At 38.7% G+C, this 17441-nt stretch overlaps 1 protein-coding gene across 1 annotated transcript in view; it reads left to right on the forward strand.

The window, feature by feature from the left end:
• The window catches only part of PAIP2B (poly(A) binding protein interacting protein 2B), a 61461-nt gene that overhangs the window by 35872 nt on the left and 8148 nt on the right, over positions 1-17441 (forward strand). Inside the window, exon 3 of the mRNA XM_037807050.1 lies at positions 12791-12967. Coding sequence (XP_037662978.1) covers positions 12791-12967 — 177 coding nt within the window. The remainder of the gene's footprint in view (positions 1-12790; positions 12968-17441) is intronic.

A 17441-nucleotide genomic window follows, 5' to 3' on the forward strand; every position in this document is an offset into this window, starting at 1 on the left:
ATAAATATGAAGAAAAATACACCTTGTCATATATTGGTTACATATGAGATACAACGGACAAGGAGAGAGTTCCAAAAGCTGAAAGAGAAAAGCAACGTGTTATGTATAAGAGAGTACCAATTAGGTTGAGTGCCAGTTTCTCATCAGAAAGCATGGAGGCAAGAAGCAGTGGGTTGAAATACTTCAAGTGCTGAAGGAAAACTGCCAGCCAAGAATTTTATGTCCGGCAAGACTTTCTTGCAGAAATGAGGGGGACATTAAGACATTCTCAGATAAACAAAAGCCGAGGGAGTACATCACCTCTAGACCTGCCCTACAAGTAATGCCAAAGGGAATTCTTCAGACAGAAACAAAAGGACATTTCAGACAGTAAGGTAACCATTTGGGTAATTATAAGTGCCAGTATTATTGTATTGTATTATTTGTTTTGTAACTCCACTTCTTACTTCTTATAGGTGCTAAAATGCAAATGCATAAAAAGTAATGTTAAATCTATGTTTTTGGACATGCAATGTACAAAGATATAAGTGGTAACCAATACCAGAAAAATGGGGGGGACAGAGAGGTGTAGGAAAAGTATATGTGCGTGCTATTGAAGTTAAGTTGAACAAATATGATTAAGATGAACAAATATGACTAAGATGAACAAATATGATTGTTATATATTTAGGATGTTAAATTTTAACCCTATGGTAACCACAAATGAAACGGATGAAAAATATATCCAGGTAGAAATGAAAAGCCACTCAGTATGGTACAACACAAGAAAGCAAATAAATATAGAAGTAGGCTTTAATGGAAGTGAGGGACAAACAAGGTAGAAGACCTGAAGGAACTAGAGAAAGAACAGCAAATTAATTCCAAAGCAAGCAGAAGGAAAGAAATAACAAAGATTATAGTGTAAATAAATGAAATTGAGAACAACAAAAAACAATAGAAAAAGGAATCAATAAAACCAAAAGTGTGTTCTTTGAGATCAATAAAATTGACAAACCCTTAGCTAGACTGACAAAGACAAAAAGAGAGAAGATGCAAATAAAATCAGAAGTGAGAGAGGGGTGATTAGCACTGACCCTGTAGGAGTAAAAAAGGTCATGAGAATACTTTGAACAACAGTATGCCAACAAATTAGACAATACAGATGAAATGGACAACTTCCTAGAAACACACAAACAACCTACTCTAACTCAAGAAGAAATAGAAGACCTCAATAAACCATTCATGAGTAAAGAATTCAATCAATCATCAAAAACTTCCCAACAAAGAAAAGCCCATGACCAGATGGCTTCACAGGTGAATTCTACCAATCATTCCAAGAAGAATTAATATCAGTCCTGCTCAGACTCTTCCAAAAAAATTGAAGAGGAGTGGGCTGGTTTGAATGTATTATGTCCCCCAGAAAAAGCCGTATTCTTTGATGCAGTTTTATGGGAGCAGACATATTAGTGTTGATTAGATTAGAATCCGTTAAGTGTTTCCATGCAGATGTGACCCACCCAACTGTAGGTGATAACTCTGATTAGATAATTTCCATGGAGGTGTGGCCCTGCCCATTCAGCGTGGGCCTTGATTAGTTTCCTAGAGTACTATATAAGCTCAGACAGAAGGAGTGAGTTTGCTACAGCCAAGAGGGCACGTGGAAGAACACGCAGGAGCTGAGAGAGGAGCTGCAGATGAGAGATGGTTTGAAGATGGCCATTGAAAGCAGACTCTTGCTCCAGAGAAGCTAAGAGAGGACAAACACCCCAAGAGCAACTGAGAGTGACATTTTGAAGAGGAGCTCTGGGCTAGAGAGGAATGTGCTGGGAGAAAGCCATTTTGAAACCAGAACTCCAGAGCAGACGCCAGCTACATGCCTTCCCAGCAAACAGAGGTTTTCCAGATGCCATTGACCATCCTCCAGTGAAGGTACTAAGTTGTTGATGCATTACCTTGGACACTTTATGGCCTTAAGATGATAACTGTGTATCCAATAAACCCCCTTTTATAAAAGCCAATCCATTTCTGGTGTTTTGCATCCCAGCAGCATTAGCAAACTGGAACAAGGAGAGGGAACACTACCTAACTCATTCTATGAAGCTAACATCACCCTGATTCCAAAGTCTGATAAAGATACTACAAGAAAAGAAAATTACAGACCAATCTCTCTAATGAATATAGATGCAAGAATCCTCAACAAAATACTTGCAAATCGAACCCAACAGCACATTAAAAGAATTACATGCCATGACCAAGTGGGTTTTATTCCAGGTATGGAAGGGTGGTTCAACACAAGAAAATCAATTAGTGTAATATCCCATTAACAAATCGAAAGGAAGAAAACCATATGATCATCTTGATCAATGCAGAGAAGGCATTTGACAAAATCCAGCATCCTTTCTTGATAAAAACATTTCAAAAGGTAGGAATTGAAGGAAACTTTCTCAACATGATTAAAGACATTTATGAAAAACTTACAACTAACATCATACTCGATGGTGAGAGACTGAAAGCTTTCCCTTTAAGATTGGAAACAAGGATGCCCGCTGTCACCACTGTTATTCATCATTGTGCTAGGAGTTCTAGCTAGAGCAGTTAGGCAAGAAAAAGAAATAAGCATCCAAATCAGAAAGGAAGAAGTAGAACTTTCACTATTTGCAGACGACATGAACCTAAATTTATAAAGTCCCAAAAATCTACAACAAAGCTACTTAGTGCTAATAAACAAGTTTAGCAAAGTAGCAGGAAACAAGATCAACATGCAAAAATTGGTAGTGTTTCTATACACTAGTAATGAGCTATCCAAGGAAAAAAATCAAGGAAAAAATTCCATTTACAAGAACAACTAAAAGAATCAAATATCCAAGAATAAACTCAATCAAGGATATAAAGGGCTTATATTCAGGAAATGACAAAAAATTGCTAAAAGAAATCAAAGAAGGCCTAAATAAATGGAAGGACATTCCATTTTCATGGACTGGAAGGCTAAACGTTGTCAAGACGTCAATTCTACCCAAACTGATCTACAGATTCAATGCAATACCAATCAAAATTCCAACATCCTACTGTGCAGAAATGGAAAAGCTAATTATAAAATTTATTTGGAAGAGTAAGGAGACTCAAATGGCCAAAAATATCTTGAAAAAGAAGAATAAAGTTGGAGGACTCTTGCTTCCTGTCTTTAAAGTATATTATAAATCTGCAGTGGTGAAAACAGCATGGTACTGGCATAAAGATAGACATACTGACAAATGGAATTGAGAGTTCAGAAATAGACCCTCAGATCTATGGTCAGTTGATTCTTGACAAGGCTCCCAGGTCCACTTACTGGGACAGAATAGTCTCTTCAATAAATGGTGCTGGGAGAACTGAATATCCATAACCAAAGAATGAAAGAGGATCCCTACCTCACATGCTATACAAAAATTAACCCAAAGTGGATCAAAGACCTAAATATAAGAACCAGTACCATAAAACTCCTGGAAGAAAATGTAGGGAAGCATCTTCAAGATCATGTGATAGGCAGTGGTTTCTTAGACTTTATACCCAAAGCACAAGCCACAGAATAAAAAATAGATGGGACCTCCTTAACTTCAGTTGCTTCTGTGCTGCAAAGGACTTTGTCAAAAGGAGGGAAAGGCATCCAACTCACTGGGAGAAAATATTTGGAAACCACGTATCTGATAAGGGTTTGAAATCCAGAATATGTAAAGAAAGCCTACAACTCAACATTAAAACGACAAACAATCCAATTATAAAATGGGCAACAGCCATGAGTTTTTTCAAAGAGGAAATACAAATGGCTAAAAAGCACATGAAAAGATGCTCATCTTCACTAGCTATTGGGGAAATGCAAATCAAAACCACGAGATATCATTTCACACCTGTTAGAATGGCCACTATTAAACAGGAAACTGCAAGTGCTGGAGAGGATGTGGAGAAATAGGAACACTTGTTCACTGCTGGTGGGAATGTAAAATGGTACAGCCACTGTGGAAGACAGTTTAGCGGTTCCTCAGGAAGCTAAGGATAGAGCTGCTATATGATCTGGCAACCCCACTACTGGGTATATACCCAGAAGAACTGAAAGCAAGGATGAGAACAGACATTTGCCCACCAATGTTCACAGTGGCATTATTCACAACTGCCCAAAGATGGAAACAACCCAAGTGTCCATTAACTGATGAATGGATAAATAAAATGTGGTATATACATGTGTGGAATATTATTCAGGCATAAAAAGGAATGATATCCTGGTACATGTAACAACATGGATGAACCTTGAAGACATCATGTTGAGTGAAATAAGCCAGACACAAAAGGACAAATATTGTATAATCTCACTGTTTTGAAACAATTAGAATAAGCAAACTCATAGAGTCAGAATTTAGAACGTAGGTTACCAGGGGATGGGGTGGGGATAGGGAATGGGAAGTTAAAGCTTAAAATGTACAGGGTTGCTGTTGGAATGATGGAAATGTTTTGGTAATGGGTGGTGGTGATGGTAGCACAACATTGTGAATGCCATTAACAGCACTTAAATGTATATCTGAATATGATTAAAGAGGGGAAATGTTAGATTGTATATTTATAGTAACAAAATAAAAATTTTAGATAAAATCCATGGAACTACACTACACAAATAGTGAACCCTAAGTTTAATTGATGGACTTCAGTAGCACAATTACAAAAATGCACTATCATATATTGTAATAAATGTTCCATACCAATGCCAGTTGTTGTTGATGGGGTGGTATTTGGGAATCTTGTATTTTATTCATGGTGGTTGTGTAAACTGACAACTTCTCTAATAATAAAAGGGGGAAAAAAAAGAAAGAAGTGGGTGGATTGGCTTTAGAATAGCGAAAATACATGGAGGCCTGAGCAGGATCAACAAGAAGCTTCTTCAGCTGCTATGAGGTGGGGGTGGCACTTTGGAGGAAGATATTGATATTTTTGTACCATACTGATTAAAAGGGGACACAAACATCAGGTGTGATGGTTAGGTTCATGTGTCAACTTGGCCAGTTGATAGTGTCCTGGTGTCTGGTCAAGCAAGCACTGGCCTAACCATTACTGCAAGGACATTTGTGGCTGGTTAATAAACCAGAAGGCTGGTTTATTGAATCATCAGTCAATTGACTGCATCTGTGACTGATTACATCAATGAAGGGTGTGTCTTCCTCAATGAGAGAATCCATCAGCTGGATTTAATCCAATCAGTTGAAGACTTTTAAGGGAGAAAGAGAGAGAACCTTTACTTCTTCGGCTAGCCAGCATCTTCTGGGGAGTTTGTCGAGCACCTTCATCGGAGTTGCCAGTTTGCTGCCTGCTCTATGGAATCCAGTTGGACTTGTGCATCCTTTCCTACAGAATTTGAACTCACGTATCCCCTCAGTTGCGTGAGACACTTTTATAAAATCTTATGTTTACAGATATCTCTTGTTGGTTCTGTTTCCCTAGAGAATCCTAACTAATCTTTCAGGCTAATCAGTTAGCTGAAAATACTCACCTGGTAAGCCCATGTGTAACCAGATGATTGATATGTACCCCAGACTTTGAAATGCCCTCTAGATGTGATCCATTACAGGATAACTGCTGCAGAGAGGCCCTGCTTTCAGCCTCATTCTGGATAGATTTGTTTATTAGATTTTTCTAGGTGATTGTAATCTACTCGAGGAGATTCCCAGACTTTAAATCAAACCAGATTTCCCTGGCTTCCAAAGGAGTGACTTAAAACACTTGTATCAGACCAGGTTGGCTGAGTTCCCTTAGCCTGCCCTGATTCCGGCTTTAATCCCAGGAACCACAGCGGTTCAACTACTGTCAGTAACGGTCACTGAGAAATTAGCTGCTCAGACTGTGGAACAATAAAACACAGAATGGTAGGGAGGTAGTTTTTCTAAACTTCAGGATTTGTTGCTTTCATTTGCTTATAGGAATAAGCAAGTAATGCGGAACTCTGCGTTTCATTGAAAATGAATGTATGTATAATAGAAATGTAAGAACTCTGAGTGAAGATAAGCATGTTTTCTATGGGGTTTTAGAATGGTTGTGTTTGGTTTTTATCTTGGGCTACCTGTTCTCCTCTGTCTTTATCCAGTCTCTGAATGGAAAATAAGTTGTTGAAAGTATAAACAGTTTGTGCTGCTTTGATAATACTCGGTGACGTGCTTCTAACCCAATTGATCAGGATTGTACTGGGACTGTTAGGAAACAGATGTCTAGGCTGTAAATATATGTAGGAGTTTAGCAAACTCAGGCAGGGTGTATGGAAAAGAACTGCAAAACTCAGGGCTTATAAAATCATTCCTAAAAAAAGAGATTGAAGAAAGACGGTTGAGGGGCTTTAAAAATGTAGCAACTTGTTTGAGGAGAACTAGGAAAGCAATGACGGCTTTTTCCTTGGCAACTTTAAGGATTGCAATAAATGCCAGACCCTAAGAAGGGACGTGTAGGTGAACAGGTGTTTGTTCAGATTCCCCCAACCCTAATATTTCTCAGACAATACTAACTGGCAACATTACTTTGAAATTGTTATGTGATATTTGAGTCAGGGGATTGACTTTTTCAAAGAAGTCTTTGTCCCTCATTTGGCTAAACAGGAGGGTTTAGGAATCTCTGATCTGACTGGTGTCAGATCCCCCTGGACATCTGTACAATACTCTAGAACTATACAGTTCTCCCCATCTTCCACCCCCATGCTCAATTCTGGCATAACTTTCATGTTAACTTGTAAGTTGTTTTGTTTTGCATAGTATACACCTTAAATTGAATTTTAAGGAGGAAAAAATTGGATTCTAGCTAGCAACTCTTATAAAATATCTTCTGACTTGCCAATAAAATATCTATGACAACACAGAAAGAGATGAAAACAACTTACAACAACAAAAGCTAGGAGTGGCAGTCACTGGTCTATTGAAACGCACTGACTGTAAGGCCAAAGGACTGGATTGAAATGTTGTTTTGAGGGGGAAGAAAGGTTTAGTTCCAAGTAAGATAGTGTGAGGCATTCAAAATCTTAAAATATATAACTCAGGAAAGAAGGGAAGTAAGGTCTAACATGCTAGCTATAAATGAGAATGGTTTATGTCCCCACATAACACACACACACACACACACACACACAGAGAATTTTTAAGAGAAAAGATAAAAGGATTGAGTTGGTTGAAGAAAAAAAAGGGGGGGTTTGGGTTAGGAAAAAAAGGGCAAAGTCTATTTATATGTGGTTTTATATAAAATACACTCACTGACTATCCAAGCTGAGGGAAAAAAAATGAAAAAATGCTTAGTTTTTAAATCTTAATGAATTTTTTGCACATATATTTCTAACTAGGAAACTTTTTGTACTGTAACCTCCTGTCATTTTTTCCATGGAGTATCTGGTAAATAAAAATCAGGATAGATACATTCCAAAATGTCAACGATATTCACTCATCTCTGGATGTTGATTTTAAAGGTAATCTTTTTATTCCATTTTTAGTTTTCCAGTTCTAATTTCCCAACTCTTCTACAAAGAAAATGGATTACTTTTAAAAGGAAGGAGACATGGACGTGTGAATCTCAGAAATATCTGAAGTCAAGTGTATCCAAAAGGGAAAGCATAGAAGAAAGGAGAGAGAAAATACCAGGCAAATTCAAACAAAAAGGAAGGAGGAATGTCAGTATCATAATTGGATAAAATGGAAATTGAAGGGAAAAACATTAAATTTCATTAAGATAAATTTCGCAATGAGAATTTCATAGTTAGGAGTGTTTTCCTAAGTAACGTAGCAATGAAATACATAAAGAAAAAAAGTACAATAAAAAAGTCCACATCCCAGTGGGAGACCTTAACTTACGACACGTTCATCGGTGGGGTAGAGATTTTGTCAACTGTGTGTGTGTGCCCTGCGTGCTGTCCTAGCCCGGGCTCCCTGGGCCTGCTGGTTCTGTTGCCTGGGATCCCCCAGCTGATGACTTTCTTCTGGCGCCCTCTGAGGCATCTTTTGCTTACCCATGTTGCTCCTCAGCAGGTGGCACAACCTGTAAAGGCAGTAGCCACAGGACAGATGGGCATCTCTCGGCCCCCTTGAAACTGGGCAGTGGTTAACACACTGATCATCCTCTCTCCAGAGCCGAGAAAAAAAGGAGAGATGCTGGGAGAATTTGGCATTCTGATTTTACTATAATTTTTTTGTTTACTATATTTTTCAGATTCTCTAAATGAGTATATATTAAATTTTTTCTTTTAGTCTGCAGATATAATTTTCTCTATATAGATGTCCACAATTACGTGGATCAAAGTATGCTCCCAAGAAGTGATGGAAAGAAATGCACTAGAAGATAAAGAGCACTTAGCTCTGAGTGGCAAAATTGTATATGAAGGTTATATTTCCTCTGTTTCCAAACTTCTATAATGGCAAAAGTATAAGTTAAAAAACTTTTTAGAAAGGCAGTTTGACCTTTTTCATTGGACTGTTAAGTTTTCTTCAGTCTAATCTTTTACGTTCAATATTGTACATTGATAAAGTGGGAATTCATAGAAACAAACTACATAATATTTTTTACTAGTCAGACAAGATTTGTCTAGTTCCTAAAAATCTCTGGTTTCTGCTCTCTTTTTGAAACCTTTTTACATTAAAGGTTAAGGTAGAGAATTTAGCACATAAGTGAAGCTGCTTTAATCTAATGCCGTGGTGTCGACTTGGGGAAATAGCAGCTCTGTGCTGAGAGAGAGAAGTTTATTGGCTGGGGCTGGGGTAAGGCTAGGCTGCTTCAACAAAGATTCAGCAATAATTCATTGTTTCATATCTCTGTCACGCTAACAGCCCAAGGTGAGCATCTCAGGTCACAGATGAGTCTGCCACCACGTGGTCGCTCTGCCACACTAGTCCATCTGTCAACTGAGTAGCTGAGGGACAACTAGGAAGTATAGCAGCTGGCAAAGGGGGAGAGCCGAAGGCGAGGGCAAGGGATAGCCTCTTAACTGATGCTGAAGTGCCCGCATCCTTCTGGTGGCATTCCATTGATGAACAGGCACATGGCCACATCAACATGGAAGGTGTGACACATGGTTTTAATTGAACAGCCTAGTGCTCCAGGAACAAGGAGGCTTCCACCCCACATGGCTTACTGTGTTGGGGTCGGTGCGAATAGCACATGTACCCCTGGGCCCAGATAACCATCTCCATCAGTTGTGCCAGTGAACAAGGAGAGATTTATAAGGGGGGGCAGGCTGTCAGGTTCTTGAAGAGTCAGAGCAGACCTTGAGCCTTCGTGTTAAATCTTGTGGTTTGGAGATATTTTTTGTTGATGGTGTTACTGTAAGTATTCCATGGCTCTGTAATTTGAGATTAAAGAATGTGTGGCTAATTGTAATGTTCACGTAGTGGTCTTAAGTCTTGCTGCCAGTAACTTTTCTCTGAATTTGTGAGGTAGCCATAAGGACTAGTTTGGGTGATTGTTATTTGCTTGCCCTCTGCTCTGATGGTGGCGATAGTGAGCTGTGAATCAGTCACCAGTCGGACTGCAGGAGAGGGTGGCAGGACATGAAGCAGGAAGGCCCAGCCTGGCCAAGTCACGCTTAAATCTGTGGCGTGAACCATATTCTTTACTAAGAGTTAACAGTGTCTGCCCAAGGGTGTGAAACATCCTAGGTCTATATTGCTTTAATTTAGGACAATGTTTAAGAAATATGGAGATGTTCAAATAGTCATATATTTCTTGGTTTGAAAGAATCCAGCATTGATGACATCATTTTCTAGTGATATGCCAAAAAATGTTCTTTATATGTTTCTAAGATTATGACAGTGTTTTTCTCCCATGGGGGCCTCATTACCAGAAGAGTGGGTAGAAGCTGAGAGTTGGTTTTGATTTAATCTCCACTCTCCAAGTAGTCAACTAGTTACATAATAGTTCCTGTATCTTTTTCATCGTTCTTGTAAAATGGGAAATTTAAGAAGTGTTGCTTGTTAACAAGATTGAAAAAAATTTTCAAGCTCTAAAATGATTTTCCATAAGTGCCATATGAGTGGAAATATCAGTGTCACATATTAGCTACCTTAGGAGATCTGTGAGGGTCTGGACTTTTTGCTATTTTGGATAACTATTTCCTCGGTGTTATTTGTTGATGGAATTTGCTTGAAAAAAAAAAATGATGTTTTCTCTGTCCAGTCATTAGAAGCATCTTAATTCTCAGAACTTACATGTATCATCCTTTTTCTTTTTTTTAATTTTAATTTTGAAATAATTTCAAATTTAAGGACAGTTTCAAAAATAACACAAAACCTATACAGAAAATTCCAGTATACCCCCACCCAGATCCACCAATTTTTAAAATACAATTTTATTGAGATATACTCACACACCATATAATGCATCCAAAGTATACAATCATTGGCTTACAGTATCATCATATAGTTGTATATTCATTGCCACAATCAATTTTAGAACATTTTCTAAAATGTTCTAAAACATTTCAGTCACAAGGTTTTCACAATCACACAATCACATGATAAAAGCTAAGTAGTTACACAGTCATCATCAAGAATCAAGCCTACTGGATTACAGTTCAACCAATTCAGGGATTTCCTTCTAGTTCTTCTAATACACTAGAAACTGAAAAGGAATATCTATATAATGCCTAAGAGTAACCTCCAAATAGAATGACCTCTCGGCTCTATTTGAAATCTCGAGCCCCTGAAACTTTATTTTGTTTCCTTTCTTTTCCCCCTTTTGGTCAAGAAGGCTTTCTCCATCCCATGATGTCAGGGCCAGGGTCATCCCTGGGAGTCATGTCTCATGTTGCCAGGGAGACTTACACCCCTGGGAGTCATGTCCCATGTAGGGGGATGGGGGGGTAGTGAGTTTATTTGCAGAGTTGGCTGAGAGAGAGAAGCCACATGTGAGCAGAAGAAGAGGTTTTCTGGGGGTGATTCTTAGGCATAATTCTAAGCAGATTTAGCTTCTCCTTTGCAGGAATGTTTCATAAGGGCAAGCCCCAAGATCGAGGGCTTGACTTATTGAATTGGGATCCCCTTATGCTTGTGAGAATATCAGGAATTCCCCAGGTGGGGAATTTTAATATTGCCACATTTTTCCCCAGTCCCTCACGGGAACTTTGCAAATACTTTTTTATTTTCTGCCCCAAATACTCTGGGATGTATCGGGGTGTTACATTAAACTGTACAGAATAACAACATCTCATTCCCTATTCTAGGTCCCATGTAATTATATTTCTTAAATAAACTAACCATACAGGTTAAAATAAAAGTGTGCTACAGAGAATATAAATTTTGTACCAAGTAAACATCTCTTAAATAACAGTTAAAACTCAGCAATAGATGGGACTGCTGTAAGACTTACAATCTAGGAACCTTTATAAAAAGACTTATTGAACATTCTGTACTCCTACATTGTTGATTGCCCAATTTCTGCCCATGTTCTTTCTCCTGATAACATATGCTCTCAAATTCAATTCTCAGTGTTTGCTCATTATGGTTAGTTTAAATTACTGAGGCCTTACAATATTTGTCCTTTCCTTTCTGGCTTATTTCACTCAATGTAATGTCCTCAAAGTTCATTCATATAGTTGCATGCCTCACAACTTCATTCCTTCTTGCAGCCACTCAGTATTCCATTGTATGTATACACCACAGTTCATCCTTCCATTCACCCATTGATGTACTCTTAGGCCATCTCCATCTGTTGCAAATCATGATTACTGCTGCCATTAACACCAGTGGGCAAATACCTGTTTGTGTCCCTGCTTTCAGTTCTTCCAAGTATATACTGAATAACAGGGTTGCAGGATCATGTGGCAACCCTCTGCTTAGCCCCCTGTGCTGATCCACCAACTTTTAATTTTTTACTACATTTGCTGTATCATTCTTTCTTTCTTTCTCTATTTTCTAAACATTTTAGAGTAGGTTGTATAGCTCAGTATTTCCATGTACGTTTTCTGAGAACAAAGCTATTTACTTACATAACCACTTTAAGAACTGTCATCAAGTTCAAGCAGTTTAGCATTGAGATAAAGCTTAGTCTATATTCCATTTTTTTCTTATGTTCCAATAATGTCCTTTTGAGCCTTTTCTCCTTCATTATTAGTTCCAGTTGAAGATCATGGATTGCATTTAATTGTCATTATCTCTTTATTTGCTCTTTTTTTTTTTAAATTGTTGAAACATATACCACATAAATTTTCCCGTCTCAACCACTCCCAAGCATACCACTCAGTGGAATTAATCACCTTCACAATGCGAATTAACCATTCATCATCCATCACCAAAACTTTCCCATCACCCCAAACCAAAACCCTACACTGATCATACATTAACTTCCATTCTCCCTCCCCCTGTCCCTGGTACCCTGTAATCTACTTTCTGTCTCTGTGTATTTGTATTTTCTAGTTATTTCATGTAAGTGAAATCATACAATATTTGTCCTTGTGTCTAGCTTATTTCATACAACATGATATCTTTAAAGTTGATCTGTGTTGTAGCCTGTTTCAGAACTTCATTCCATTTTATGGGTGAATAATATTCCGTTGCATGGATACACCACATTTTGTTTATCCATTCATCTATTAATGGATTCTTGGATTGCTTCTACTTTTCAGCTATTACGATTAATGCTGCTATGAGACTGGTATACAGATATCTGTCTGAGTCACTCTCTTCACTTCTTTTGGGCATATATCTGGAAGTGAGATTGCAAGATCATTTTTAATCAAAGAGTAATAACCTCTGAAGGAAAGAGGTGGACAAAAGGCTGGAAGGGATGAGTCTCATCAGGATGTTAAATGTGAGCTCTCTGCTTTGCTTTCTAGGTGGAGGAGGAGCTGCAGGAGCAAGACTTCTTGGACCGCTGCTTCCAGGAGATGCTGGATGAAGAAGATCAAGACTGGTTTATTCCATCAAGAGACCTGCCTCAGGCCATGGGACAGTTGCAACAGCAGTTAAATGGACTTTCAGTCAGCGACAGTCATGATTCTGAAGATATTTTGGTAAGATCCGTATGTAGTTCCCCATGTGATACAGTGAAAAGAATGTCACCTTTGGTGTCATGGATCCTCTTTCTGGCCTTACAACCTTGAGGAAGTCTCTGGAGCCCAATGAGCTACTGTTTCTTCACCCTTACATGAGCCTTAATAAGAGGATGCATTGAAAATGCATTGCACCTCATAAAGTGTTACAGCCGAGGCTCCTTCGTTTACTGCCAGCATTTGTGATTTTGTTCAATTCACAGGTTTAAACAACAATAATTGGTTACGTAATCAATGTCAAGGCGGCCTCGTTTCTGGTTATTACATATGTCCCTCCACAGGCAAAGGCTGTGCTGACCCCTCGCATTTTTTTTTTTAAATCATTTTATTGAGATATATTCACATACCACGCAGTCATACAAAACAAATCGTACTTTCGATTGTTTACAGTACCATTACATAGTTGTACATTCATCACCTAAATCAATCCCTGACACCTTTATTAGCACACACACAAAAATAACAAGAATAATAATTAGAGTGAAAAAGAGCAATTGAAGTAAAAAAGAACACTGGGTACCTTTGTCTGTTTGTTTCCCTCCCCTATTTTTCTACTCATCCATCCATAAACTAGACAAAGTGGAGTGTGGTCCTTATGGCTTTCCCAATCCCATTGTCACCCCTCATAAGCTACATTTTTATACATCTGTCTTCGAGATTCATGGGTTCTTGGTTGTAGTTTGATAGTTTCAGGTATCCACCACCAGCTACCCCAATTCTTTAGAACCTAAAAAGGGTTGTCTAAAGTGTGCGTAAGAGTGCCCACCAGAGTGACCTCTCGGCTCCTTTTGGAATCTCTCTGCCACTGAAGCTTATTTCATTTCCTTTCACATCCCCCTTTTGGTCAAGAAGATGTTCTCCGTCCCACGATGCCAGGTCTACATTCCTCCCCGGGAGTCATATTCCACGTTGCCAGGGAGATTCACTCCCCTGGGTGTCTGATCCCACGTAGGGGGTAGGGCAGTGATTTCACCTTTCAAGTTGGCTTAGCCAGAGAGAGAGGGCCACATCTGAGCAACAAAGAGGCATTCGGGAGGAGACTCTTAGCACAAATATAGGGAGGCCTAGCCTCTCCTTTGCAGCAACCGTCTTCCCAAGGGTAAAACTTATGGTAGAGGGCTCAACCCATCAAACCACCAGTCCCCTATGTCTGTGGTCATGTTAGCAACCATGGAGGTGGGGTAGGCGAATACCCCTGCATTCTCCACAGGCTCCTCAAGGGGGCACTACATCATTTTTTTTTCCTTGTTTTTCTTTCTTTCTTGTTTTTTTTTTTTTAACTTTCCCTTCTTTTTTTTTTTTTTTTTCATCATTTTATTGAGATATATTCACATACCACGCAGTCATACAAAACAAATTGTACTTTCGATTGTTTACAGTACCATTACATAGTTGTACATTCATCACCTAAATCAATCCCTGACACCTTCATTACCACACACACAAAAATAACAAGAATAATAATTAGAGTGAAAAAGAGCAATTGAAGTAAAAAAGAACACTGGGTACCTTTGTCTGTTTGTTTCCTTCCCCTACTTTTCTACACATCCATCCATAAACTAGACAAAGTAGAGTTTGGTCCTTATGGCTTTCCCAATCCCACTGTCACCCCTCATAAGCTACATTTTTATACAACTGTCTTCGAGATTCATGGGTTCTGGGTTGTAGTTTAATAGTTTCAGGTATCCATCACCAGCTACCCCAATTCTTTAGAACCTAAAAAAGGTTGTCTAAAGTGTGCGTAAGAGTGCCCACCAGAGTGATCTCTCGGCTCGTTTTGGAATCTCTCTGCCACTGAAGCTTATTTCATTTCCTTTCACATCCCCCTTTTGGTCAAGAAGATGTTCTCCATCCCACGATGCCGGGTCTACATTCCTCCCCGGGAGTCATATTCCACGTTGCCAGGGAGATTCACTTCCCTGGGTGTCTGATCCCACGTAGGGGGGAGGGCAGTGATTTCACCTTTCAAGTTGGCTTAGCCAGAGAGAGAGGGCCACATCTGAGCAACAAAGAGGCATTCAGGAGGAGACTCTTAGGCACAAATACAGGGAGGCCTAGCCTCTCCTTTGCAGCAACCGTCTTCCCAAGGGTAAAACTTATGGTAGAGGGCTCAACCCATCAAACCACCAGTCCCCTATGTCTGTGGTCATGTTAGCAACCATGGAGGTGGGGTAGGCGAATACCCCTGCATTCTCCACAGGCTCCTCAAGGGGGCACTACATCTTTTTTTTTTTTTTTCCTTGTTTGTCTTTTTTCTTTTCTTTCTTTTTTTTTTTTAACTTTCCCTTCTTTTTTAAATCAACTGTATGAAAAAAAAGTTAAAAAGAAAACAAACATACAATAAAAGAACATTTCAAAGAGACCATAACAAGGGAGTAAGAAAAAGACAACTAACCTAACTGCTTAACTTCCAACATGTTCCTACTTTACCCCAAGAAAGTTACATAATATAGCAACCTTTCTGTGAACTTGTTCCTACTATATCCATCAGAAATTAACAGACCATAGTCATTTCTGGGCATCCCCAGAACGTTAAAAAGCTTATCTGTTCTTCTTGAATTATTGTTCCCCCTTCCTTAATTACTCTCTACTGCTAGTTCCCCTACATTCTACATTATAAACCATTTGTTTTACATTTTTGAAAGTTCACATTAGCGGTAGCATATAATATTTCTCTTTTTGTGCCTGGCTTATTTCACTCAGCATTATGTCTTCAAGGTTCTTCCATGTTGTCATATGTTTCACGAGATCGTTCCTTCTTACTGCCGCGTAGTATTCCATCGTGTGTATATACCACATTTTATTTATCCACTCATCTGTTGAAGGACATTTGGGTTGTTTCCATCTCTTGGCAATTGTGAATAATGCTGCTATGAACATTGGCGTGCAGATATCTGTTCGTGTCACTGCTTTCCGATCTTCCGGGTATATACCGAGAAGTGCAATCGCCGGATCGAATGGTAGCTCTATATCTAGTTTTCTAAGGAACTGCCAGACTGACTTCCAGAGTGGCTGAACCATTATACAGTCCCACCAACAGTGAATAAGAGTTCCAATTTCTCCACATCCCCTCCAGCATTTGTAGTTTCCTGTTTGTTTAATGGCAGCCATTCTAACCGGTGTTAGATGGTATCTCATTGTGGTTTTAATTTGCATCTCTCTAATAGCTAGTGAAGCTGAACATTTTTTCATGTGTTTCTTGGCCATTTGTATTTCCTCTTCAGAGAACTCTTTTCATATCTTCTGCCCATTTTATAATTGGGCTGTCTGTACTATTGTCATTGAGTTGTAGGATTTCTTTGTATATGCAAGATATCAGTCTTTTGTCAGATACATGGTTTCCAAAAATTTTTTCCCATTGAGATGGCTGCCTCTTTACCTTTCTGAGAAATTCCTTTGAGGTGCAGAAACTTCTAAGCTTCAGGAATTCCCATTTATCTATCTTTTCTTTTGTTGCTTGTACTTTAGGTATAAAGTCTAGAAAGTGGCCGCCTAATACAAGGTCTTGAAGATGTTTTCCTACATTATCTTCTAGGAGTTTTATGGTACTTTCTTTTATATTGAGATCTTTGGTCCATTTTGAGTTAATTTTTGTGTAGGGGGTGAGGTAGGGGTCCTATTTCATTCTTTTGGATATGGATATCCAACTCTCCCAGCCCCATTTGTTGAAAAGACCATTATGGCTCAGTTCAGTGACTTTGGGGGCCTTATCAAAGATCAGTCGGCCATAGATCTGAGGGTCTATCTGAATTCTCAATTCGATTCCATTGATCTATATGTCTATCTTTGTGTCAGTACCATGATGTTTTGGCAACTGTGGCTTTATAATAAGCTTCAAAGTCAGGGAGTGTAAGTCCTCCCACTTCGTTTTTCTTTTTTAGAGTGTCTTTAGCAATTCGAGGCATCTTCCCTTTCCAAATAAATTTGATAACTAGCTTTTCCAAGTCTGCAAAGTAGGTTGTTGGAATTTTGATTGGGATTGCATTGAATCTGTAGATGAGTTTGGGTAGAATTGACATCTTAATGACATTTAGCCTTCCTATCCATGAACATGGAATATTTTTCCATCTTTTAAGGTCCCTTTCTATTTCTTTTAGTAGAGTTATGTAGTTTTCTTTGTATAGGTCTTTTACATCTTTGGTTAAGTTTATTCCTAGGTACTTGATTTTTTTAGTTGCTATTGAAAATGCTATCTTTTTCTTGAGTGTCTCTTCAGTTTGTTCATTTCTAGCATATAGAAACATTACTGACTTATGTGCATTAACCTTGTATCCCGCTACTTTGCTAAATTTGTTTATTAGCTCTAGTAGCTGTATCGTCGATTTCTCAGAGTTTTCTAGATATAAGATCATATCGTCTGCAAACAATGACAGTTTTACTTCTACTTTTCCAATTTGGATGCCTTTTATTTCTTTGTCTTGCCGGATTGCCCTGG

The sequence above is a fragment of the Choloepus didactylus genome, chromosome 17 (genome assembly GCF_015220235.1).
Source record: "Choloepus didactylus isolate mChoDid1 chromosome 17, mChoDid1.pri, whole genome shotgun sequence".
Classification (NCBI taxonomy): Eukaryota; Metazoa; Chordata; class Mammalia; order Pilosa; family Megalonychidae; genus Choloepus; species Choloepus didactylus.